Source organism: Panthera tigris, chromosome B3, assembly GCF_018350195.1.
Source record: "Panthera tigris isolate Pti1 chromosome B3, P.tigris_Pti1_mat1.1, whole genome shotgun sequence".
Taxonomy (NCBI): Eukaryota; Metazoa; Chordata; class Mammalia; order Carnivora; family Felidae; genus Panthera; species Panthera tigris.
The window spans coordinates 116,388,338-116,415,986 of record NC_056665.1 but is presented as its reverse complement, the minus strand read 5'-3'; the positions used below and the strand labels follow the sequence as shown (position 1 = coordinate 116,415,986).

Sequence of the window (27,649 nt, the reverse complement as noted above, 5' to 3'; positions counted from 1 at the left end):
GCAGCACATGGGTGAATCTCACCAACATAATGTTGACTTAAAGACACAGAATAAAACATATGGTAGGATTCCATTTATATAAACCCCAGAATAGGCAAAATGCGTGTGTGATTTTAGGATTCAAGACTGTGTTTACCTTCGGGAAGAGATGGGAATGACCAGGGAAAGCAAGTGAGAAGAGTGGGGGGAGGGGGGAGTTTGGATGTTGGCTAGGTTCCAGTTCTTGATTTGGGTGGTGATCCCATGGGGATGTTCACTGTGTGAAAATGCAAGCGGATGAACACATATGACCTGTGCCTCCTTTGGGATAAATGTTCTACTTCCACGAGAACACACCCACAAAACTACGTAAGTCAATGACCTGAGAGTACAAGCCCTACATTCCATGAAGCTTGGCCACCAGCAGGGCAAAGAGGGGGTGGGAGTGGGGACAGAGTTGACCCAGCAGGTTTCCCACACTAACTGGGCCTTGTTAACACTTCAGATCAAACTTAACCGTCTCTTTTATTTTTGTAACTAAGGAGGAGGTAAGAAATGGCCAGCCATATTCTGATTACTCTAACAAGTTTTCTTTTTCCCTGAGATTTTTGTAGCTAGAGAGGAAGGGAAAGAAAGAAAGGAAACAAATGAACAAACAAACAAAAAACCCTTACAAGACCTCAAAGGGCAACATAAATTTCAAAACGATGCAATCTCACCCAGTTTTTACCTTGAATACAAAATTCCTCTATGAGTGCCATATCTAAATCAATGAGAACAAAATAACAGTAGGTCTCTGTTATGGAAAACAGACTACAAGTGGGTAGGTGAAGTGGGAAGGACATAAAGACAGAGGCAAATGAGCTCAGACACGGTAGCACAAGAGACTCACGTTAACAGCAACACCCGGGAGCAGAGGCAGTGTCAACAGGAGTTTCTGAAATAGTACAAGTGCAGCGTTTGGAGTCATTTGCCACAAGATGACAGGCTCGTGGTTATGTGTTGCTCACTTAGGGACAACAGCTTATCTCTGGTTTGCAGACTTTCCCCACCTGAGTATATCCACCTCCTATGCACTTGTAACACAGATGTGAGGGTGTCTCAAGCCTCATCTGTGGTTATGATCTGAAGCAGATGCCCACAGAGTGAAAAATAAGTCAAAGTCTAATGTGCACACCTCTCATCGTGAATAATCATGTGCTTGCTTTGCCTTGATCAGCATCTACCAGCGAGTGCAAGTGTTTTTTAAATACTAGATCTGGTGCTCGCATTCTAGGCATGTTAAAATGCATACTGCAGGGCCCCACCCCAGAGATTCTGAGTTGGGGGTGGGGAGGGAGCACATGGAAATATGTACTTGCGACTCATTCCCAGCTGATGCTGTGGCCCTTTAACTCCTAACTTGAGAACTACGGTACCATCGGTGCATTTGGATCTCCCATATTTTCCCTTTCTCAGCAGCAAGTATCTTGATGTGATAGTATGGGAATGCAAAACCCTGGGGCTTTCAAAGAGACCAAATGTGTGGTCAGAACAGAAATAATTAGCCATGAGAATGAAGAGTAAATTGTATAGTCCATTAATTTACAAATCATTCCTCCATGTTTTACAAAATAGCTATGCCCGTTTCCACCATAAGGTCCAGACTGCATGAAAAGGAAGTTATGGAAAAGGCTTGGAAACATCAAAGAAAGCAATATATACAGCATATACCAGTTCTTTGGAGCTCTTTGCTTCCTGTGTGAATTTCATTAGTTCCGTTTCCCTGGGAGGCATTCAGTAAGTTTTTTTAACTAGATTATAAACTCTGTGAAGGCAGGGATTTTTCTTTGTGTGTCTAACAATGCCGGAATACACTGGACACCCAGTAAAATACCTCCATACGGTATTTAGCACGTACGGAGCGCACCATCTGTCTTAACTTCTTTACCTTACTGACACAGTCTGTCTCCCCCACTTAAATCTACGTCCCATAAGGGCTGAAATTTTTGTTTCACTGCTATATTCTCCATGCCTAATGGTCCCTGGCCATTGTAGACATTCAATATTTGATGAAAGAAACTGTCAAATAAACTAGCCATTCGTTTTAATGTAAGAAGTACGTATGAAGGCTGTATTTTACTCATATTGTATTTAAAATTGGATGTTGCTTTATTTTTATTGCAAGAAATAATTAAATCTACAGAGTATGCTTCTGTTTACAAGTGTATTCTTAAAAAGATAACTGCTTAACACCACGGACCTAGATATTGGTTTTATCTGTGAACATGATGGCTGGCACTAGATCCCAGGTGTGAAATAGCACACTTTTAGTCATGGATGGTTATAATCAAGACAGCCCTATTAACAATTGATTAGATTTGGGAACAAAGGTAAAAGCAAAAAAAATGAATAATTCATTGGTAGTTCTTCCTTCTTTAAAGTATACAACTCACAGCATGAAGCAAGGTGAGCACTTTGGTACACTTGGCCTCTAACTTCAAGTAGGCACACGAGGATCACCTGGGGGCTTTCCAAACACACATTCTTGGGCCCTATTCCCAGAGATTCTAATTTGATAGAGCTGAGGAGGTGCCTAGGTGAATGTATTTTTGCAGACTCTCCCCTGAGTGTGCACACTGCTGGAGAACCACTGCTTGAATCAGCTGAATTATTCCTATTGTTATGACTTCATCGAAATCCAACTTCATACTGTCAAGATCAAGAAGGTGAAGCCATTGGAGCAGGGTTTCTCCAGCTGTGGACTACGGCCATCTGCAGGTGTTGATATAAATGAAGATTCCTTGGCTTCTGTCAGATCTTTGGGAGCTCCAGAAATCTGTATTTTAACAAACTCCCCCCAAAGGATTCCCATGTCCCTAGAGTTTAAGAACTACTGTGTTAGCGTCTCACCTCCTCTTGCTCTCAAATAGGTGGTCTTCTCCTTCCTCTGCAGCCCCGTCCCCAGGCCCTGCTGTTGGTGGGGCTCCTTGAAGCTGACCAACCCTGTGGGCCTCAAACCACCTGGAGGGAAACGCATCCACACACTTCCCCTGAAAATCTCTGAGGTGGCTTTAATTACAAAACAACTTCTTAATGTTTAGAAAAGACTCAGCTCAGAGAAACTATTCATTCTCTCTTAATTGTGTATTTAAGTTACAGCAAGAGGAATTTCAGATACACAGACACAGGACAAAGTTTTGAAGAGGGACAGGCTGTGATAAACACTGAACTTGCTCAGAAAGGTCATGGGCCCTCTCTTCTCGGGCTTACCTTACTCCTGTCCCCCTTTGGAAGCGGTTGGACAAGTTCTCATCCTGGTAGGATGGTTTGAATAGGACAAGGAATGGACTCTGCTCTTTCAGAATTCTTTTTGGTCTTACGATTTAATGGCATTTGGAGAATCTGGGCTTTCCCTATCGATGGGATGAAGGAATTAGTTGCATCGTAGAACAAAGTAATGATAAACTTTGTGTCAGTGAGTGCCGCCCCAAGCAATCTGACATCTGCACTTGACAGGAGTCTCATTTTCCCAATGTACACCTGACATTTCAGCCACAGTGGCTCTGTTTCTCAGTCTTTGAGATTAGCTGAACACGACTGCACTCTGGATAAAATAATCCCCCACTCGGTAAACCTGAAGAAATGGGGCACGGTAGCTTAGCACAGATCACCTGGAGTTCTGCTATAAAAGCAAAATGCGATGTAATCCTGAATGTCCACTCTGTGTCGGACCACAGAGCGGAAAATTATCGATGAAAATGCTCCACAAACCTCAGGCAAGCAGAGCCAACCACATGCTGAAGAGAAGTTCTGGGTTTGTCATTTGAGAGGCTGCACTTTCACATTCTGAAGAACTAGCTCGTGAATCTTAGAAAAAGAACATCCTCACCTCAAGAAAAAAGTGTAGATGAGAGGCACTGAATTGTTGGCAGCTACAAAAAATTCCAGGCAGAAGATATTTAAGAGAGAACTGTTACAGATAAAGATGGCAGAATAATTTCTGAACAAAGAAGGCATGTTTTCTGCGTACACAGGACGCCAGAGAGGGCAGAGGGCCAAAGTGAGACACAGTGGCTCTAACACATGCAGCGGTACACGATCATCGACAGTTCAGCGTGCTACGCTAGCCTGAGGCACGCGTTGACGGGTGATGTAAAGTGAACGTAAGAAGCCCTTCTTTACCTCTACTCTCGGGAAACGTACGGCATTTCTGGTATGAACAGTCAACTTGTTAAGTCAACCAGAAAAAATACATTCATCAAACTTGACTGTACTGATGACCCTTCTAGTGAACGTCACACACTGACCAACTTACACTCAGACATCGATTATTTGCATACAAGCTATTAAAAAGTCCTCCTTGGTTATGTTTTGCAGATGAAAATCTTTCAGAGAAGTGACTTCGCTACAAGTTCCTGCTGTACTGGGACTTATACACATACCTGTACATAGGAGCACACAGCTCTGTGCAAATAGTGACACTTCTATACAATGAGCTTTGACATACGGTATTCGTCGGGAATTGAGGATTTATGTTATTTTTGAATCGGATTATTAGTGGGGGCCTTGAGTGTTCAGGCAAAAAGTGAGATCTTTAAGGAACAAGTTATTCATATTTGATCACCAAGATGTACCGAGCACCTTCCTGTTACGCTCCTGGTGGCACACAATATGCGAAGGTGTTTGGGAAGAACATATTGGGTGAGAAATCCTCCAGGACTGGATGGCAGGAAAAAGGAAGTCATCACATGAGTGTACTGATCGGCTGCAGAGCTCTGAGGGGGCCCAAGGAATCAAGAGGAGGCGGCAGAACGGCTGGCGAATGAGGGTGGCCATAGAGCCTGGATACTCGATCAGGTCAGGACAGGACGTCAGGAAAGAAATGTGGATTTGCAACTACGAGGTTTTCAGCTTTATAACGTGTGCTCTTTTTCTTAAGTTTATTTATTGAGAGAGAGACAGAGACAGAGAAAGTGAGCACAGCACACACGAGCTGGGGAGGGGCAGACAGAGTGTAGAGAGAGAGTCCCAAGCAGGCTCTGCGCTGTCAGTGCAGAGCCCCAATGGGGGCTCCACACCTCGTGAGCCATGGTATCATGACTGGAGCTGAGATCAAGAGTTGGACACTTAACTGACTGAGCCACCCAGGCGCCCCTATAATGTGTGCTCTTAAATCTAGTTCTCACATCAGCATTACCATCGGTTACACAGCGCTAACGAAAGAGGTCTTTGGTCATCAGAGAAACCAGCACTGCCTACTGCCCAGGCCAGAACTCTAAGAAAAAAACGAACTCAGCTGGTAAGAGTGTTTTAAAACTGAAACTATCGTCACCTCTCCTGTGCTTACCACAAACCATTTTTTGAGTGGTTTAAGAGCTGAAAGTTAAATAGCCATTGTGGGGGCGGGGGGAGGACCCTCTCTCTAAATTTCCAAACTTCATAGAAAATACATAGATATACTCTGGGAAGCAGCACTTCAGAGCAATTTATAGACTTTTCGAATGTAGAAAGTTATCAGTGTATATGATTTCTCTTAATGACATGCAAATATAACAACCTGGTGTAATTACCAACTTACATTAATGCAGTTCTCATGGGGTGCCACAAAAACCCTGCACAATCATCAACAGGGAGACTGGAGGACGGAGGGGGTAGGAACACAGCCCAGCCAGAAATACGCAGAGGAACTTAATCACTGTAATTTAGATTTTGTCACCAAGTCCCAGGTACAAGCTCTTTTATGCACTGTCAAGAGATCTCCACATTAATTGCTATTCCTGTCTTCTGAGGACACAAACACTCTAATTTGCAGTCATTTTAGTTTCTTTAGCTTTGTGCATTTGGTGGCTAAGTCCCCCTTTCCTCCAGAGAAGGAAGTCTGCTAAAGCTCTGATTATCCAGCCTGCTCTGCCAAGACCAACAGACAAGTCACAAAGCATCCCGCTTACCAGAGTCTAGAAATGAATGTGACTCAACCCATCAGCGGGTGGGAAGCCCTGTGCCCTCCCTGAAAGGCCACATTCTTCTCTTCTCTTTTCTAGTAAGTTTGACTTTCAACAGAAAAGTTATTTCCAAATGATGATTTAAATGATTTCTGCATGGTCAGTTTGAAGCAGAAAACAGATAATGCTTTGAGGCCTTCGGGCAGCCCCAGTCAGCACAATCAGATAATGCAAGCCCAGGTGCCTACTTTTTTGGGGGAAGGGGGGAAGGGGGAGGGGAGAGAGAGACAGAGACAGAGACAGAGAGAAAGACAGAGAGAGAATGTGTGTGTGTGTCTCTGTCTGTAGATCCCCTGGGATTTGTCAGAGGGCACAGCTGACGTCTTGCCCAGTGCTTTTCAACCTTACTACATGGTGATGCTATTCTAGGCAAGACCTCTATAATCTTTCTTCTGCCAACAAATTAGACCAGAGAGCCATATCCCCAAATGGAATTATCATTCTTAAAAAGATATCCTCCTTTTGGGGTACCTGGGTGGCTCAGTCAGTTAAGTGTCTGACTTTTGGTTTCAGGTCAGGTCATGGTCTCACAGTTCATGGTTTTGAGTCTCATGTCAGGCTGGGTGGGTGCTGACAGCGAGCAGCCTGCTTGGGATTCTCTCTCTCTCTCCCTCTGTCCCTCTCCCCCAATCTCTTTCTCTCTCAAAATAAATAAATAAACTTTAAAACATTGTTAAAAAGAAAAGATAGCCTCTCTTCGAAATAAAGAACAGAACACCAAAAAGGCAGAAGTCAAGCTAAACCTAGAAATGACACAGAAACTATCTGGAACTGAAAAACAATCGGAGTCTGTGCACAGGAGCAGCCGATGAGACGGTGGGGCATGCCCAAAACAGTGACTGACTGTTGTAATTATTGGTCATGTGATTCTAGGTCCACATTACATTATTATGGTATTTGACGTCCAGCTTTCTGTTCTACTTCCCCAAATACTTCCTTAACACATCTGAATCAAACACTCTATTTTTTGAATCGTGGAAAGATGCCTGAGTGCCTGGTACTAAGAACATCAAGACTGCTTCCCAACTCCCTTTCTGTTTGGGGTCAAGTAGTTTCCAGGCCTGCAATATGGTAAACAGAATAAAAACCTGTGCAATGCTTCACACCATAGGGCCAAATGGACATTTTCAGATGCAAAGGTCAGGAATCTTATCACTAACAATATAGACACAATGAGAGAACTGAAATTTAACTGGTCGAGTTAAACAAATCCAAATTAAATCCAGGACATCTTCTGTCATTAAGATTATCTGGTTTTTACTGGCAGATTATGTGCCTAGATTCCCATTTGAACAGTAAAACTAAATCTAGCTTCTTCGCTGTTTTTCTTCAGGGCATAATAATAAAAGGAGGCCCAGAAGGCAGCAAGGTCAGGTGCTGTCGTGCAAACTGATCAATGACAGCCAAGGATGAGAGGTAAAAGGAGAAACCACCACAGAGATCAACAGGCCCAAAAAGACAGTATTGGAATATTTCCTCCTTCAAAGGGAGAATCTTGTCATATTTTGGATTTTGGGCTCAAATCCAAAAGAGGAAATGAAAAATGGTATTTATTTTGCCTATCAGAGAGATCTCTAAGGATACAGGAGAATGTGTGCTTTCCTGCTCCAAATACATGGGATGTCTAATTTTAGCTACACTTTTCTGCTGGACTCCCCTCCCCCAACCCTCAACATATCACTGGCAGGAGGCAATTCCTGGAAAAGGATTCCCCTGCAAACACTGGCTAAGTGATGTTCTCTGACAGGCAGTGTGAAGGATGGGCTGGGCATCATAAATAACACCATGTTCCTCTTAGAAAAGACCCCTTTCTTCTAAAAATACGCTCAAGATTTTCTTCCAGTGTTCAAAAGACTGTTTGACTGATAGACGTTCTCTATCACTACCTGAAAGCCTGAATTATAAAATTCTTCTCTAATTCTGGTACACAGGATAATTTTTATAAGATCAAACACAACTTTACAAAGAGTAAACCCGTATACTTTTCTCAGTTAAAAATAATGCATTAGGGTTATAAGAATAAAATATTTTGGTGGCAAATAAAAGGCATATGTAAAAATAGCGGTCACTGCACGGAAAACCCCTCCTTTATACTCTACTGAGTGAAGCAAAGTGAGATGAGGCTGGAAACTCGATTCGGGAGTGGGCTGAGAAGGCCAGAGGCGGTAGGGGAGGGCAGTTACCTTGTGTGGGAAGCAGCGTCATTTATACTGAAAGTGCTGTTCTCCCTTGTCAGAGGGTTTGAGCCCGCTGGGCTCTTGCCGTGGATGTCCAGGCTCAGGGAGGACTCTGTTTTCCGGTCCATGCCGAGGCCGTCTGTCTCTAAAGTCCGATCTGCCATGGAGATCACTTCGCTGGAACTATGCCACAGGGGCGCCACTTTCTCTTTGCTGGGCCCTGAGCGAGGGGACGACGTGGCAGCCCCCAGGGACGCCGTGCTGCCGTGGCTGGGACCATAGGAGGTGGTGTCGATGCCACTGTCAGCGGAGGTGCCTTGCAGGTAGTTGTAGCTGTTGAGCTCAGACTCCGTGCGGTCCCCATCGTACCACTTCTCGTCGCTGTGGGCACTTGACGCGTTGCTGGAGAGGGTATTGCTGCTGGAGTGGCTTGAGTAGTGGCTGTCAGACTGCAAGGGAAGTAAGACTGCCTTAGGCATAGGCTCTGCTTCTTGAACACTGGGAAGAAACAACGGGAGAATGGCCCTGTGGCAAGTTTCTGGTTATGGGGTTCTCACGGCACAAAAATTCCAGTGATAACAAGCCAAATACAGGAGGGGCCTGGAAGAACCTATTCAGAGTGTTCATGGCAAAGAGTGCTGGAAACAGGCCACGTTTAGATTTAGAACCCATTTTTCAATTCGCTTTGGCTAAATACTATCAATAATATTGAGATCACTTTAATCAGAAGGTATGCTGGATTCCAAAAGTCCTACCAATCAGAGCAAATGTAAGGCAAAATATGAGGCTTATTTGTAAAGAGATCTCCTTTTCCTTCCCCCCACTGGCATCTGTGTAGGAGCCAGCTTTCTAAGGAGTGCTTGGAGATACAACTTATGCTACGTCAATTCAAGGGGCGAGCGGGGTGGGTGGTAGGGAAAGGAAATGATGGTGCTTGGACAACTGGATATCTGCATGCAAAAAACAAAGTATGAAGTTGGGTCCTTATTGCACAGAAAAATAAACTCAAAAGATCAAAGGCTTAAGTGTATGAGCTAAAACTATAAGACTCTTAGAAGAAAACGTAAGTATACATCTTCATGACCTGTTTATGCGATGGTTTCTTGGATATGAATGACACCAAAAGCACGAAAGATTTTTAAAAAATTAATTGGATCTCACGAAAACTAAAAACTTTTGTGCTTCAAGAAACCCAATTAAAAGACGGGCAAAGGATTTGAATAGACATTTCTCCAAAGAAGATATCAAATGGCCAACAAACACATAAAAAGATACTCAATAACATGGTGCCTGGGTGGCTGAGTTCGTTAAGCGTCCGACCTCGGCTCAGATCATGACCTCACGGTTGTGAGTTCTAGTCCCGCGTCAGGCTCTGTACTGAAAGCTCAGAGCCCGGAGTCTGCTTCAGATTCTGTGTCTCCTTCTCTCTCTGTCCCTCCCCCGCTCACACTCTGTCTCTCTCAAAAATAAACAAACATTAAAAAAAATTAAAAAAAAAAAAGATGCTCAACATCATTAGTTCCTGGAGAAATGCAAATCAACACCACAATGAAATAACACTTCACACACTAGGATGTTCTAACCAAAAAGGCAGACAGCAGTGAGGGTTGGCACGGTTGGTGGGAATGTAAAATGGGGCAGCTGCTGTGGGAAAACAATCACAGCTCCATTCTTAGTATCTACGCGAGAGATGAAAACACATCACAAAAAACCTTCTAAATGAATATTTACAGAGCATTATTCATAATAGCCAAAATATAGAAGCAATCCACATGTCCATCACCTGGTGGATAAAAAATGTATATGCATACAATGGGAAATTATTATCATAGAAAGAAATGAAGTACGAACACATACCAGAACATAGATGAACCTCAAACACGTTATGCTGAATGAAACAAACCAGACACAAAAGGCCAAATAGCGTATGTTTCCATTCATGAGATGTCCAGAACAGGCACATCATCAGAGACAGAAAGTGGATGAGTGGCTGTCGACAGCATGGAGGGCATGGGAAGAGCCTGGGTAACTGCCTGAGGACACAGGATTTCTTTTTGGGGTGGATGAAAGCGTTCTGCAGTTAGACTGTGGTGGTGGTTGCACAGCTTTATGAATATAGTAAAAAACCACTAAATTGTATAGTTTAGTTTTTCTTTAATGTTTATTTATGTTGAGAGAGAGAGAGAGAGAGGGAGAGGTAGAAGGAGAGGGAGGGAGGGAGGGAGAGAGAGAGAGAGAGAGAGAGAGAGAGAGAGAGAGAGAGAGAGAATCCCAAGCAGGCTCTGTGTTGTGAGCGCAGAGCCCCATGCAGGACTCGATCTCATAAACCATGAGATCATGACCTGAGTCGAAATCAAGAGTCCGACATTTAACCGACTGAGCCACCCAAGGGCCCCTAAACTCTATACTTTACACAGTGGCTTAGCTGCTTAGAATGTTCTATAATTTACCAAAGAAATAAGATTTCAAAATATATCTGAATAAAATAATATTTTAAATTAGATGGGAGACAGGAAGTCCAGATACCTGGTGGAGATCAAGTGAAAAGAGGAGAGTAGACACTAGCTCAAGAGTGTGTGTGTGTGTGTACACATGCAGGTGCATGTGCATGATGGCTGAGAAAGGGACATGCTCTTCACTGGCTACGGAAAGAGCAGGAGGAGGACGCAGAAATTTCACTTTAGAGGGAAAGATTCTTTCTTAAACAAGAACCCACCAATCCATTACTTAACTGGTGCCACTCTGGTTTTTGCAACACCTTTTATGTTATGAGGTCTTCATTTATTTAATGTTTGTTTATTTATTTTTGAGAGACAGAGAGAGAGAGAGAATGCAAGAGAGCGTGGGGGAGGAGCAGGGAGAGGGGAAGAGAGAGAATCCGAAGCAGGCTCCATGCAATCAGCACAGAGCCCGACATGGGGCTCGAACCCACGAACTGTGAGATCATGACCTGACCTAAAATCAAGAGTTGGACACTCAACCGACTGAGCCACTCAGGTGCCCTGGCCCTCATTTATTTTTAATGTTTGTAAGGCGGAACTTCTTTAGCTCTGGATCTGTGCTGTGTGAGCACTTTTAATGGGGTTAGCCCAAATCGAGATGTGCTAAGAGTGTAAAATACAGAACGGATTTCTATAGGAATGTGACACGAACCACATTTGTTATGTTAAGTTTTGTAGTAGCCAATTAAAAAGTAAAAAGAAATAGGTGAAATTAATTTTAAGAGTATATTTAATCTAACCTAATCTATCCAAAATATTATTTTACCATGTCATCAATATAAAGGTGTTAATGAAGGAAAGGAAATTGACAGACTGGATAATTTATCACTTACAACATGTTGTGATGACAACATCGCATTTCTTCAGTAAATCTCTCACCCACAGCCCAGTGCAGGGCGCTTGCCCACGCACAGGCATGTGCTGTTTCTTTAGTTCCATATTCATTTTACTAGGGCAAAACTTACATGAGCAAAACCTCTTATTCTTAATTCCACCCATAAGTAATAAGGAATTAAGTAGAACTATGGTAAAACAAAAATGTGTGTAAGTGTGCAGGACAAGAGAAGCAGGACGGGCAGCTGTCAGGAAGCTATTTATCCCTTTGACTGATGTTCCAAACATATCTCATGCATGCAACTGTGTAAGCAAATAAAATCCACTTTCATTTCTTTTTAATTTTCTAAAATGTTTATTCATTTTTGAGAGAGAAAGAAACCACGCATGTGCACGCAAGCGGGGAGGGGCAGAGAAAGGGGGGAACAAAGGATCTGAAGCGGGCTCTGCGCTGACAGCAGAGAGCCCGACGTGGGGCTCGAACTCAAAAACCTCGAGATCATGACCTGAGCTGAAGTCGGGCGCTTAACCAACTGAACCACCCATGTACCTCCATAAAATCTACTTTTAGCACATTTCTGTTCCCAACATTGCAGGACTGCTTGTGCTGCATCACATGGCCTTCCATCCAGGTCTGTGGGGGTGGCAGGTGCATTCCAAAGAGGAATTTGAGTTAATCTCAAAGCAGCCTTAGGGCCCCTGGCAACAGAAATTCCAGGGCCATGACTGCAAACACCCATCGCCCACCAGGGTCACGTGACTTCTTCTCTGACCATGTGGAAGAAACACCAAAGCACACTGTGAAAACAGCCATTTTCACACTGCACAAAAGGCACATCGCTAGGAAGCTTATCATTTTTATCGTTTGACGGTTAACTTACATGCCCTTGTTTGTTTGGAGACAAATGGACCACCGGATCCTGCCGCATTAATCTCCCACTGGGGCTCTCTCGGAAAGCTGGCAGTACCTTTGATACTGCTGGGAGATGGCACGTTGGCTCTGGAATACAGCACAGGACATTACGGTGCGGGCACTAAATAGGTACAAGCACATGTTGACAAATGAAGACGGCTTGCCATTGCATTTCTCAGGTCACTGACCAGCAAACTCTGAATTTCAGCGATAAGCTTGTTGAGAGTTTACACGATAGACAGCATGTCAGAAACTAAGTGGCTGATGGGTAAAGCTTGCAGCTGGTGACAGTGTGTCACGTCATACACATTAGCATAGCCAAGTACCACCAAACCAAAGGCCATGAACAACGCGGCAAAGTTAGGAATCAACTTTTGGTTCTGGGGGAAAGTCGAGAATATATGGATTCAATTTATGAAATTCATTCATTGCAAAGTGTGGCTAACCTAGCTTGGTCTACATTACCTAGACAGGCATGGATGCAATCACGTGTTACTTACCATGACACTTTGGAAATATTTTACCTGTATATTCATGCTGCTCGAGGACAAAAGAATTGAAATCCTGAGGTCCTCTATAACTGTAAGCTAAGCACAACAGAAAAGACACACAGCAACTAGTTTACTTAAGACAATTGCTTCCTTTTGGACTCCAAGCTGGCGTTCAAGATGGGGTTCCAAAGGTAAAGGCTAAGCGATTTAGCTGCTTTAACACACCGGTAGCTAACAGCAACAATTCTGGACTTCTGCAGCACCATTGCTAAACGTAAAGGACTGGGCAACATACTCTATGACTCTGACTCTCAACCATTTCCAAAAGCAGAGGCAGAGAAATGAAATCCACTGAGATGGGTGTGCCAATTAAGCTCAACTCCTCCTCTCCACTGGGGTACCAGTTTGTAACACACTGATGTACAAAGACAGGTAGGTCTGCTAGCAAATGAGAATCTCCTCAGCCTTTTCAATCAGTGACCTGAAAGTCGTTATGGCGTTTTGTTCTTATAAGGCCGGCCCTTTATACACTCAATACAGTACGCTGAGTAATGAGAATGGAACAATTGTTTTTCTTGATTTCTCCCTGGCATGGGTTATACCAACCAAGCCCCAGATTCCATCTGATGTGCCAATTCGAGAAAGCTAGGTTATTCCTCTGGAATCGTGGAACGTAAAAAATTAGAAAAAATTTATTCTAACATTTTATTTGAAGCCTTCGATATTGGACGGTGAAAGGCCACCAGTTGGTGTAAAGGTTTCTCTGGCAGGTTCTGGGGTATCTTACCAAAGTCATATCTTACTAACAGGATGGAACAATGTGTTGAAAAGATTCATTAGATTCATTGATATTAATTTCAGAGCCTTATCTATTAAGAGTGGGATGCCACCAAAACGAAAGTAGATGCAAGGAAGAAAAGACTGGAGGGAGGTTTATGTGAGCGAATGAATCCAGGTCTAGGACGAGCCTCATAATTACCCTTTCCAGTCCCAAGATACCTTTTCATTCCCCATATGACTTCACATGAGTGGGAAGTGTGGCACTGAACGTTGCACAAAGGGCTTGCTGGCAGCTTTGTTCAAAGCCTGCACTAGGAGCCAAAAAAAGCTGCTAAAGTCATGTTGAAGCAGGGATCCTTTCCACATGTGTCGTTACCATCTCAACAGTATCAAAACATATGGGATTAAAAACATTCTGTCAAGAGCGGAGCAGCAGATCGGAAAATGCTCAGGTTTTGTGTGGTGGGGGTGGGTGCCGTGAGAGTGGGTAATGACAGATGGCTTCAGTAACAAGGCACATCTCACTGAAGTTACTGGAACAAAGCAGATCTCAGAACCTGAGAATTACATTTCTCTTCCTCAATTCCTGTCTTAGCTAAATATGTCTTCATTCCTTTCTACGATGACGATGACGGTCAGTGTATTTACGGGGGATAGTCATTAAAACAGAACAAACAGTGCGTTTGCAAAGAAGATAAAAAGATGGGTCTTTGCCTTAAAAGTTTACCCTTTTCAGCCCTGAAATTCACTTCTTTTTACCCCACGCTGATGGTAATGCTACTAGAGATAAGATAAAGGGGGGGAAAAAAAACCACCCAACGGTCTAGATTCAAGTCCCTGATGTACCAGCTGTACTGAGGCTAACTCCCTGGCTACTGTTTTGAAACTCAGTCTTATTTCATGGGAAAATTTTATTGTAGCAACTAGTGTTCCAGTGTCCCCGTAGAACAACTGCATGTAGGGAGAGAAAGGGCTGTGCCAGAAATCCAAATGAAGCCTCACTAATGCACATCTTTCCCATCCAGCTGTTTTATGCTGCTAAGACATGTCCTCAGCTGACAGCTTAATAGCAGAGACCGGGCGGGGTGGGGGGGTGGATACCACAGGAGGGAGGAGAGAGATCCTAACCAAGCTACATATGTGACTGAACAACAATTCCATCTCTTTCCCACTTTGTAGAGTTGTTTTTTGTTTTTGTTTTGTTTTGTTTTTTTTTAACTTGACATCAAGAATACCAATGAGTCTCTAAGGGCACTTATACTAGGCGAAAACAAACAAGCAAGCAAGGGTCGAGGGAGATGCTTAGGACACATGCGGTTTGGCAGTCTGGCATTTTAATCTCGGTGCTGAAAGTAATTCCTATGTCCTCTCTATTTTTAAACCGGGGGCCACTTAGAATTCCTGGACTTTCCTCTCACGTCTTATTTGCTGCCCTCACTTATACATAATCGAACTGACACTTAGTTCTCAATCACATTTGTTAACCAAGGCTGTCTTCTACAATGGAATGCTTTAAGGACGTCATCAAGAGGTGGCCAAAGTCGCCTCGGTGTAATAGCAACTTGCTTCTGGGAGGAGTTAGTCACTTACCCATCTGGTCAGCAATGCTATCCTCACTTCTTTGCCAGCTGGGTGTAGATTTCCCGCTGCCACCAATATCTGACTGGGTGTTCTGCCTGTCGATGGAGGCTGGGGATCTGCGGCTTACTCCAAACCTGTGGCAATTCCCCCGAACAAAGGCAAAGACGACATCAGGGACCTCAGCCATCAGGGGAAGACAGTCCTGGGTGTAATGAACTGAATTCTAATGACAGGCACTACCAGTTTTGCTTACGTGTTGGCATTTGTACACTCAGGCTTATGCACGTGTACTCAGGGGCCGGAGCTGTGTGTGTTACGGTCAACATACATCACTCTGTTTAAGAAAGGTACGTATGCTCGGTGTATACACTGTAAACAAGGGCAGGAGACGTTAGCATCGAGCTAACCTAAGAAATATACAATAGGAAACCCAAATTTTCTAGCCCACGTGTAGCCAAGCTTGGACTGTCATTCACAGGCAAGGGAAAGGCTTCCCAGTCCTAATGTTCCATGGACATCTTCTAAGTGGAATATGTCAGGGGTTTCTCTGAACTCAGTGAGCTGCTAAGTCACGAAGTCATTCATTCCTGGAACAAGTATTTTCTGAGCATTTGCTCTAAGGTCTGAAAGACAAAGACTACTATCATTTACGTTACACAGTGACCACTTCTGAATTGTATATATTTTAAATTGCCTTTTGGGAAGGGCAATTTGGAAGTAGGTAAAGTGGCATACATAAAGGCAAATGTCTATTTCTGGAAAGAACAGTTAACTATCTCATGAGCCAGTTTTATTTTGCCCTGTGCAGAATAATAATATGTGCTTAATTAAAGCATATGCCTTGATTAGCAACATCGGCAAAGTAAATACCGACTGAGCCCAGGAAAAAAGGCTGAGAATGTAAAATTCAAGGACTTACGTGGACATTTATAAATTTGCGTGTGGTTACTAATGAGCTTATGAGTAATCAATATGATAGAAGATTAACAGCCTGGAATGACGGATGCTTACAATACGTGTCTTATTTGCCACAGACTGATAAACACATGGAGAGAACTAGCAAGTTATACACTGTAAGAGAAAGAGACAAGGAGGAGGGAGGCCTGGACCTGAGTTTCAGCCCCCCACCCAAAGTCTGGATTTATTTGTTAAATGGCAGTTCCATTATATGGATCTGGGGAGAAGGACCTATATAAAAGCATTTGCGAAGCAGAGAAGGCTGTAACATTAACCCGCTATAACCTCCTCCTAGCTACTTCTGCACAATGACCATTGTTTACAAACTCAGTCATAAGCCTTGCTAAACAAAGTTACCTCCATTATGATAAACAAGAAACTTGATTTATGAAAATTTCAGCAAAAGGTGCTCATTTAATAAAAAAGGGGGGGAGGAGTGGTTCCTGCAAAGACTGTGTGTGGATTTCAGTTCTGCCTTTCCTGTAAGCTGGAAGAAAATGGCTAAAACTGTTTGCATCTTGTATGTATTTATTACTTGATGCAATAATGCTTATTTTCATTAACAATAACAGCAAAGGGTGGTGGGGACGAGTCACTAATTATGATCTTTGCCATCTCCTCCCTAAGTAGGGTCCTTATTAAGCTCATATCTTCCAACTGGCCCTATGATTTTATTCTAAATTTTCAATAAATGAAGACATGTGCACAAAAGCACAGAGATAAAAGTTAAATATGAATTCTAATCTTGTTCTTCCTTTTTGGTAGCAGTGGAAACTAAAGACAACTCTTAAAACCTCTGGATTTAAAGTCAAATGCTTTTCCGGCCATCTGGTTGTATGTATGTATGTATGTATGTATTTATTTAATGTTTATTTTTGAGAGAGAGAGAGAGCACGAGCAGAGGAGGGGCAGAGAGAGAGGGGGACACAGAATCAGAAGCAGTCTCCAGGCTCTGAGCCCGACGTGGGGCTCAAACTCACGAACCAAAAGATCATGACCTGAGCCTAAGTTGGAAGCTTAACTGACGGAACCACCCAGGCGCCCCTATTTTTTTTTTTTTTTTTTAATCTGGCTGTCTGGTTTTAAATGAATGACAAAGTAAGGCCGTCCTTAAATCCTGCCTTGAAAAGCATGTATCATCTGGCTGATACTTGAGGCACATTCAGTGACCACGAATCTCTAACTCACAAGCTGGTCCATGGCTCTCCAGGGCAGGCTCACAGCCTGTCCTCATCATGGGCTGGAAACTTCTTCTCTACAACTTTTACTGGTCTCAGTTGCCTTCATGGACAAGCTTCCTCCCTCATATAAGAGTGCTGGAAGAAAGCTGTAGTGGCCTGCCTGCCTCTGTCTGTGCTTCTCGCCTTCAGGCTGTACACCCTCAGTTATGCTTCCCACCATGATCTCCAAGCTCTTCCATTTACCCCGGTCATCCCTCCCTCTGCCATGATCTGCCTCATCAACACTGCTCAGAGCGTGTGGCCCGAAGATACATCTCCAAGGGTGGTAGAATAGACCCTATGTCTTTTCAACAGTGTTGTTTCCTACCTATCTCTTGTTTCCATACCAAACTGGTGCAGGTGCTTTCTCCCCCACATGTAAGTGCAGTGGGCATACTAGTCACCCTGTTACCTCTCAGCTGATCTGGGTGGTCTCAGTACCCCCACACCAGGGAGTGGGCAGGCACGCCCTGCACACAGGCAGACACTGGGCCCACTGAAGCGGAGGGAAGAGGACAAGTGAGCAGATCACACTTTTGGACAACCACTGTGTACTGATCTGATGTACTGGTGTTACTCCACGCTTCTGGGCTTCTTGAAGTTTAGTATTAATGGGTTTGCAACAGGCTACATACACTCCTGCCTCACGGTCAACTCGTACACCCCTATTTTTACTGGGCTAAGTTGTAGAGTAGACGTGATCATCTTTCTCTTGATAAGAGTAACTTTAGAATCCAACCTGGCCCACGGGCAGTGCATGTAAATCAGACAATGGACAGTCTCTTGGGTCACTGATATATGCAAAAACTGCCGGGGATCCAGACTAAAGAACCATATCATTACCTTCTTGTCAAAGATCACCCCAGGTAAAAAAGATGTTATACAGTATGGCAAATATCATGGGTAACCCCACAAACAAGGGAAAATTCCTCACCACCAACTACAGTTGGGTTAGTGTCACACATCAGGTTGAAGAATTACCACCTTACTGAAAACACTGTGTAGGGTGGGCACTGAAACCATGTTTCTGACATTTAATATTCACCAAAACACTAAGGTTTCGGGTTATGTTTTTGGTATACGTTTAAAGCATATCCCAGTCATAAGAAAACTGCTTTTGTTGTTGTTGTGAGCTCATTTATATTTTATTGTTGTACTAACACTAAAGTTGCAGCGGATTCTTATTTTTGAAGTAAAAGCAGGCCATTTAAATTCTACTAATTGTGGGGCGCCTGGGTGGCTCAGTCGGTTAAGCGTCTGACTTCAGCTCAGGTGATGATCTCACAGTCCATGAGTTCGAGCCCCGCGTCGGGCTCTGGGCTGATGGCTCAGAGCCTGGAGCCTGCTTCCGATTCTGTGTCTCCCTCTCTCTCTGCCCCTCCCCCGTTCATGCTCTGTCTCTCTCTGTCCCAAAAATAAATAAACGTTAAAAAAAAAATTAAAATAAATAAATAAATAAATAAATAAATAAATAAATTCTACTAATTGAAACAAGGAATAATTGGTTAGGACTTGTGATATGGTATGATAATAATACTTAACTCATAAAACCTTTTGCAGGAACTCATGAATAAGAGATACATTTTTTTTCCCCTAATTGTCACTGAAGTAAATAAGAAAAGACATGTGCATTTTAGATATACTACCCAGGGTATCTTGCGGAGGACCCCGTGATGCAGCAGGGGCAAGCATATTGTGTAGTGGTTTTATTACCTACTTTCTTCTAATGTAAATATTTAGCATCAACAACAAAAAAAATCATACTTAATAGCTGTAAAAACCAACAAAATGCTATAGGATAAAAAAAATACCCATTACGAAGGTATTCTTAGTAAGCCTGACTATTTTGTAACATGGAAAAATCTCAAAAAAGTAACCAAATCATGTGTGCGTTCGTTAAAAATGTATTTGGGGGAAAACTCAGAATAGAAACATGGGTTTTTATAAATGCCTCACATTTGATTTTCAAATGGTTTTGAGTTCTCCATCAACCTCCCCAGAGAGACACCCCAGCAGGAAGTCTCTGACAGTTCTTTGACTCTTGCTCTGGGCAAAGGTGGCATGTGTGGGTCACGTAACATTTTGCTGCTAATTACTTCCCAGCCTCAGACATTCTAGTCGCTTGGGGTTTGTTTTTGCTTTTGTTTTCCTTTCTTTTTAGTAGCCTCTCAAATCAGGTACATTTAGCCTTCAGTCTGTATGTCTTGTCAGAGGCAAACAGTTACCTTTGGGTGTTTCGTGTTTTCGAAAGAGATGAGAAACAACAACCAACCACAGGCCGAGATTGCAGAAGCCTTTGAAAGTGTGAGAAAAATAATTTTAAGCTTCGAACAGGATGATGGTTCCCCCTACTCTAACAGCCACACAAACTCCAGCCAGTGCAAGAAGCATGCTCCCGAGTGTGCTTCAGGGGAAGTGACAAAATCTGTGCCGTAAGACTAGGACAGTGCACGCGACTGCAGAAAGTGATGCAGTCTGATTTCTTTGCTTCGGGGGCCTTGGAGGCTAGAGAAGGATGAAGAAACCACTTCCTGAGAAGTGGTCTGAAGCAGACATTAAAACATCTTCTCTCTGGAATATTGACCGCATTCCCCCTTTGGCTCCTCCTTTGTAGATGGGTCAAGGCACGTCTGAGTCACAGGTGAAAGGCAGCGATGGGGGGCAGGGGGCGTGTGGATGTGCAAGGGCACACCTACCCTTCGGGCATGGACTTCTGCCGGTAAGTGCCTCCGCCAGAGCCCGTCTCGCTGGATGAAGACAGGTTGCTAGGGGAGTTCCGGCACTGCTGGGACCTCGCGAGGGCCATGGAGGAGACCGTCACATAGATGTCTGAGCCGGGAGACAGCCTGCGAGAGCAAACCAAAAACATGCAGTCAGTCCAAGGGGAAGTCCCGAGGCAATGCACCACGGATAATATCCTACCAATGTGACAGAGAAAGCGACTTCATGGAGATAGTGAAAGTGAGGCCAGCTGGAAGCCTACAAAAGAAACTTCTCCATAAAACTACTCCCTTAGGAACAGCTGGAAAATGGATTTGAAGGTGGGGGGTGGTGTGGGGTGAGGGGACATCAAAAATAATGGGGGAAAAACAACACGTATGTTTCCAAAAGCTGCCAAAATTCATTGGGTTGAATTGATTGTGCAGTTTCCTAGAATGGCAGTGCAGAGGATAACTGAGCCCCAGTGACATTAACATAGCAATTAATTCCAATTTTTCACACTGGTTCTCCCAGAGTCAAGGACCACACTGAGACCGGTGCATTCTCTGCGTCTTTGTCTTGGGGTGTTGTTACTCCAAGTCTGGAATGAATATTCAGATTTTGCTATTTGGTATTTGTAAATGTGGCTGAGCATCACCATATAAAAACCTCCAACAACAACAACAAAAATGCCTAGAACGTCAGTTGTTGAACTTCTGCAATGTCCTAGCAGAGGTGTGTGCTCTGCAGATTGTCACCCTGCTGACTGGCTCTGGGGACAGAAACCAGAGCTCTGTCATCAGGACAGACACAGACTTTGTCCTTTACCTCCTCTGTTCCAGTAGACGATAGGGCAACCCCGGGGACATCAGTAAGTAAAGCTGGCACCTGTGACCGGGGGTAACCTACATCTTCCTACTGATGTTTTGGTTCAGAGGGAACGCTGGCACAAATCCCTCGACTCCTGTGGCAGGGCAGGTCACTTCTGTGCAAGAGCGGAGTGAGAGGAATCGAGGTCACTCGTTCGGTAAGTCAAGCGTCTTGGTTGTAAATCCACCGCTCAGTGCTAAAAGACTCGTGTCCCCCAGAGCAGGCCGGGTTTTCTTTTCTTACTAGGACAGCTTGCAATGGGTCTGCACGGTCAATGCTTTCACATGAAAAGCTATCTTTTTACCCAAAGTAAAGTTCTGAAGCCTGGCGACGGAACCCGATCCACTGAAACCCAGAATTTTCCAACAGTGAACCTGTGTGCCTTCTGGAACAGGGCAGAATAGGGTTTCAGGTTTGGGAAGTTGACAGAGGGGTTAACAGAATCCCAACGAGAAGCTTTTCTCACAGAGAAAGGATGAGGACAGATGCTGAAATTATAACTCTCAAATCCTTCTATACCCAAGAGGCGGGTCTGACTTGAGAATCCAGATCTCTCCGCTCTGCCACAAACCCAGAATCTCCAGCTGTCTCCTAGACATCTCCACTGAACAGCCTCCATAGCAGCTCAAATTAAACCTCATCAAACCTAACAGGTTTTTCCATTCCCCCGCCCAGCCCTCGAAACCTGCTCCTCCTATATTTGTTATCTCAGGCTGAACACCTTGAAACCACCTCCCCCGTCCCTTTCCTCATCTTCGATGTCAACTCCTGTAAGTTCAACTTTTAATGAGTATAAGCTGTGTGTCAGGCACCCTGGGTGCTGGTCTGGACAACACACAGACTAAGAAGTTAACTGGTCTTCAACCTGCTGATTGTCCTCCAAACTCCCTCCTCTCTAGCCTGGATCAGCACACCTGGGCCCTAACTGGTCTTCAAAGTCTAGGCTCTGCTTACCCCATCTGAAGCCATCCCACATGCTTCTCCATAGCTTCCCTTTGCCTACAGAATAGAGCATCGAATGTCTGGCCCCCTCTTCCAGGCCTTGGACCGTCTTGTTCAAGTCCCTTCCCCTCTCCATGCCCTCTTCCTGTCTCCCCGCACCCTACATTCTAGACACATTCAGTGTGCCCCTATTCTCAAACTCAGCTACCAAATGCATACCTTTACTCATCTTGCCCTCTCTGCCTCTCTTCCCCCTTTCTTACATAATGTCCTTTTCCTCTGAGGCTTAATTCCCACATCATATCCCTGAATTCATAGATTAATTAGAACCTCCTTGAGTCCCACATGGTCTGTTCTTTGCACCATTACATAGCACAACCTTTAGCACAGTTTTATGTGTGTCTATCTCCACAACTAGATTTGCTTCTTAAGGGGCAGGACTGAGACTTCCTTATCTTTACAGCTCTGACTGCTTCACACATGTTTGTGGAATGAAGGAGAACATCAGCAGTGCAGGTGGGTTCAGGTTAAGGGCCCACAGTGGGGCACCTGGGTGGCTCAGCCGGTTAAGCGTCTGACTCTTGATTTCGGCGCAGGTCGTGATCCCACGGTCTGTGGGTTGGAGCCCCACGCTGTCAGTGCAGAGCCTGCTTGGGATTCTTTCTCTCCCTCTCTCTCTGCCCATCTCCCGCTCAGTCTCTCTCTTTCAACATAAATAAATAGACATTACAGAGAAGAAGAAGGAAGAAGGGCCAATAGTGACGTCAGCTGCCTACGCCAGGGGTTCCACTAATGGTGGGTCTGTATCCGTTGAAAAACAGTTGGCTGCTAATAATAAAGTGCCAAAATTAGTGGATACTATACTAAGAGCAATGAAAACAGATTCAAAATTAATACTCTCCTTCAATGTGAGAAAAAGGGATGCTGGAATTATAACCAGATACCCCTGAGCATATCATCAGTCTGACAGGTAATGGCAAGAGAACTCGCTGGTAATGGCTCCTGTAGGTAGTACCAAATGGTCCACAAAAGGACACCGAGAATGCTCAGGTAAGGCCCTTGGAGGAACGGGATGAGAAGCTCGGAAAAGAGGCAGAGCTCCCATGCTCCTCCTGTTATCGCCACACAGACTCAGAGAAGTACCAGCCACACAGCGGTGCTCTCATGAGGATACAGGCTCAGGAGAGGGCTATGTGTGGGGCAGCCACGGCGGGGTCAGGGACCAGTGGGGTCTTGGGACACCAGCTCATCCCTACTTCTCGGTAATGTGTTTTGATAAAAGAGAGATCAAGAGCCTTCCTTAGGTACCATAAAATCCACATCTCATTTCTCTTCCATGAAGACATCTCCCAAATTTCTCCCTATTCTGAAACGATCGGAAGAGGTACGGATTAAGGAGCAGCGTGGATCCAAATGTAACGAGACACCACACTCCTCTCTATCTTAAGATTTTGGCTTCTATAGGCTCGGACTACAGAGAAACTTCAACTACAGTTTCACTTGTAGGTGCTTTGATTTTTCCACCGTGAGGGGGAGGAGGTGTTACAGAAAGCTGAAAACCAAGTACCGTGTTCATGTTAACGTTAACATACGTGGTCAGGGCCAGTGTTAACATCCGGGGGCCGATGCTAACTCTCTCTTCAGGGTAAACAAGTAATGCCACTGAATTAACTGCATGGTGAATGTTAAAATGTTTCTGTTTCTGTGAGGAAGTAACCACTGATTCCACAGGAAAAGTCAAGATGTAGCCTGTTTTTCTGACTCTGCTCTCTAAAACGAACATTACTTTAAAATAATCTCATGCTAGTTCTCAACCTTAGCTCCTTTATTTGGCAAACGTCTCAGAAAATTCTACTTGGTTACTGGAGTTATCCCAAAGTGAAAAAACAGCATTTCCAGGAGGCCAGCATTCACTCCCATCCTTCTTTTGCATTTATGTAACTCAATAGTGGCTTTGTTTTCTGTCTGTTCACACACACAGCACACACAACCAGAAACTCACGGCAAGCCATCCAAATGTTTTTACGACTCTAGATGTACGTATGGCGGGCAAAATTAGCTCTTATACTGATCTCTTACTATTCTTTTCAAATACTCTGAAACTGATACTACCACACAAATATTATTTGAGAACAGACCTCACTTGGGGAGTAAGAGGTCCCGCCTGCCTGGCACGGGCAGTGCCCTTCTGCCAGGGAGCACCTGCGGCTGGTCATTACTCAAGGTGGGCTGTGTGCCGTCCTGTGCTTTGAAAAGAGGTACCCCCCAAACTGGCTCACAGAGGAAGCTAGCAGGCTGACTTCTTGAATCTCCACCCCCTCACCACCCACTTTATTTTAAGGGTTGCTGGGGCCAGTGAAGACTTAGTTAAGCAAGATCACAAGGCTTTTCCTCTCTTTTGAGATAAGCTGAGATCTTTCTACTTCCTCCTAGTCTTAAAGAGCACCCCCGCCCATGCCACGCCCCTCCCCAACCCCAGCATCTGGGATGTTAATGCCCAAATAGGTTTAGAGGACGAACAGGAATGCATCTTGCAACGGCTGTGAGATTTTTTTTCAATTCTGTGGAATGTAAGAATTTTCAAGAATGTTCTGGTCACTGTGAGAAAGGAAATGTCTAAACCTTTTAGTGTTAATTTCGGTAGATTCTTTTCCCTACATTTTTGTCAATTTTAGCCAAGAAATAACTAAATGTTTTTAAAGTAACTGATCTTAAGTGTCCTCTGGAGCTCCCTCTCACTTCCCTCTGCAGAAACAAAACACCAGGGCTTTTTGACTGTATGACAAAAATGCAGCAATTGAAAAAGTCATGATCACCAGCCTGACAGACAATGCCTCCATAGTCTGCAGGACTCCACTGAACACCAGCTTTTCATTTACATGCAATGCATTTCACTGCGATGAAAACAAGGAGTTGAATGGAATGGACATTTAGGAAGAGATGGTCCAAGATCAGAGTCAGTTCTTCATTTTTCCAGAAGCATTCTCACACCAAGACAAAAGGGAGAAGAGATTCACCCTCAAGATCCGGATTTCCAATAAAATAACTTTTGCACCCCACCACATCCTTCCCATAAATCAACTCACAGGGCCACACGTACAGTGTTAACATTAATAGATTCTCATTCAATTGATCTCTTCAGATTGTGACCGATTATAATTTATCAAGTTATGGATAAAGCATTCAGGATCCAAATAGCTGATGACAAAACTTTTTCCTGAGTAGTTCTGTATAGGTTGAATTATGTCCTGCTTTGTACCCCTAAGTGACAGCACTCCTAATGTGTCCAAGGAGACAAGGCCCTCTGTAAGCCAAGTGCAAACAGTGGAATGATGGTAAAAACAAGAGAGAGGGTTTCAAATAGCAGCAATGACTGACAAATTAGATACTTGAGTCCGTAATTAAGCACAGCATTTTACCACAACTTAGCAGTTAAAATGCTGTTCACCCAGGGAACAGGACCAAGTTGAAACCTGTCTTCAGCAATCTGTATCAACCAGGATTCTTCCAGAATTATGTAAAAAAAAAAAAAAAAAAAAAAAAATTTTTTTCTCTAAATGACTCAAGGTAATGTAATTTGGGTGCTTTATCCAGGCTAGAGTTTGAACAAACTATATTCAAATTCAAGTCACTGTATGTACCTCTGTCTTTTTATCTCTTCCTACTGTGTTCTCTGTGAACCAGAGCTACCCCTGGCTTTCTGACCAAACACTTCATGTCAGCTGTTAGGATTGGATCCTGGAGATCCTGTTCCGATGAGCCTCCAGTGACAAGGTCAATTTACAACGAGGAATAACTCCCCTGCCCGGTTAGGAAAATATGGCAATTCATCACGCTGAGATAAACAGATCATCACGTCACAGCTGCTGGCAAGATGTTAGAAGTTCACAGCCCGGCACACATCATGGATGCCTCTTGAGAAGAGCCAGTTTTATATCTAAGAGTGACACTAAAGAACAGAAAATAAAAACAGATTGCTTGCAGGACCAGCTACATCGCGAATGCTAGTTCTGCCCTGTGTACTCGGGTACCTGGTACGGCCGTTCACTGACGTGGGGGACACACTAGAAAGAGGAGGTGATGGACGAGTGGGAGCCCACTGGTGCTTGTAAATATGAGCCACTAATGTGACATCCAAGGGCAGACATTCAGTAGGTAGTCAGGCAAATGAATGTGCAAAGTACAAAGGAGATCAACAGACACCATTAAGGAACTGCCCATGTGCGGGATGGCTGACGTTGCTCAGGCAAACAAGCTACTCTGAGACACTGCACAGCATGGGATTAAAAGAAAAATGAGGAAGGAGCCGTGGAGGACACACAATTGGTGGGGAGGGGGCGATGAGACAGGTGCAAAGAGCTGCCAAAAAAAAAATAAATAAATAAAAAAATCAGGAGTTAAGGTTTTGGAAGATGGGGAAAAGGAGTCTGAAGGACGGAGCAGCAAATGGTGTCAGATAAACTAAAGACACCACATCCAGGGGATTTAGCTCAAGAAACAGGGAGGGCAGGGGCTGTAGCCTGAGTGACCTCAGAGAAGCTCAGAAGTTCCAGGATTTAAGGGTCCTCAAGTCAAACCAAACAACTATGATTCAGGTGCACAGCACCTGTGATGTGCAAGTTCACATTAGAAACTTCTAACCATAGCTGACTGCCTTATTAGAGGAAGAGGAGGGATTACATGGGTACTTGCTCTGTCTCAAAGCAGAAAATGACAGTGAAGATTGGCATGGGAACTGCATTTAGAGAGCACTTCCTTCAAAACGCAGACTGATGGGGCACAGGACTGGGGCTTCCTGTGAGGTGCTGGTTCGGAACCTCTCTAAGCACAGAAATGCTCTCCATCTAGCTGCTTAGAGCTGAGAGCAGTGGGAGCGGGGAACGGTGGCATCCAGGCAACACTTAAAAGTGCCAAAGTGGCTCAGACCCAACACCAAATATTTGCATAAAGGCTGGCGATGCTTCCTCTAAAAACACAAAGACAAAGGAAAATTCTTTATGCTAAGATGCCTGTTGTTTAGGCAAAGCCCCTGAAATAGATAAGCTTTTCAGAGCATATTAACACAGTTCGGGGCTTTATTACCGATCCCACATTATGTTTAAACACGGTAAAGTGTTCAGTTCAATGTGCTACAGCAGAAATTTTGGTTTTAATTCTACCCTTGCACTCCAGGTAAATTTGAGGCCAAAACAGTGATTCCATCATATTACTTACTTTTTTTAATGTATTTATTTTGAAACAGAGAGAGAGAGAGAGAGAGCGCACACATGTGCAAGCTGGGAAGAGGAAGAGGGAATGAGAGAATCCCAAGCAGGCTCTGCACTGTCAGTGCAGAGCCTGATACAGAACTTGAACTCACAAACCATGAGATCATGACCTGAGCCAAAACTAAGAGTCAGATGCTTAAGTGACTGTGCCACCCAGGTGCCCCCATCTTACCTATTTTTGTTGAATAAATATTGTTCCTGTTAAGAAATACTATTCATACAAATACTATCAGATTCTATTTCAAAAGGCCATCTGGAGAGCATAAAGCTCATATATTTAAGCCAAAGAGAATTAGACTTTAGTCTATTTAGATGGCAAACGAGTCATCTGTTTTTACTGCATTGGTTTCTCTCAACAATGTATAGAGAACACAATTGAGTGAAATAATTCTTGTTAGAAACCTCAAACACCAACACATATTGGTATGTTATAAAAATCATGCCCTTGGTATT

The 27,649-nt window shown here is 43.9% G+C and overlaps 1 protein-coding gene across 10 annotated transcripts in view; it reads right to left on the bottom strand.

Moving 5' to 3' along the window:
• SIPA1L1 (signal induced proliferation associated 1 like 1) overlaps positions 1–27,649 on the bottom strand; it is a 362,769-nt gene that overhangs the window by 25,668 nt on the left and 309,452 nt on the right. For 9 of the 10 annotated variants that reach the window (XM_042990031.1, XM_042990026.1, XM_042990034.1 and 6 more), the window contains 4 exons: positions 20,114–20,263; positions 15,250–15,374; positions 12,357–12,475; positions 8,147–8,589 (listed from right to left, as the gene is read on the bottom strand). In XM_042990031.1, coding sequence (XP_042845965.1) covers positions 8,147–8,589; positions 12,357–12,475; positions 15,250–15,374; positions 20,114–20,263 — 837 coding nt within the window. Of the gene's footprint in view, positions 1–8,146; positions 8,590–12,356; positions 12,476–12,912; positions 12,976–15,249; positions 15,375–20,113; positions 20,264–27,649 lie in introns of all 10 variants that reach the window. The other variant, XM_042990035.1, reaches the window with a different exon arrangement.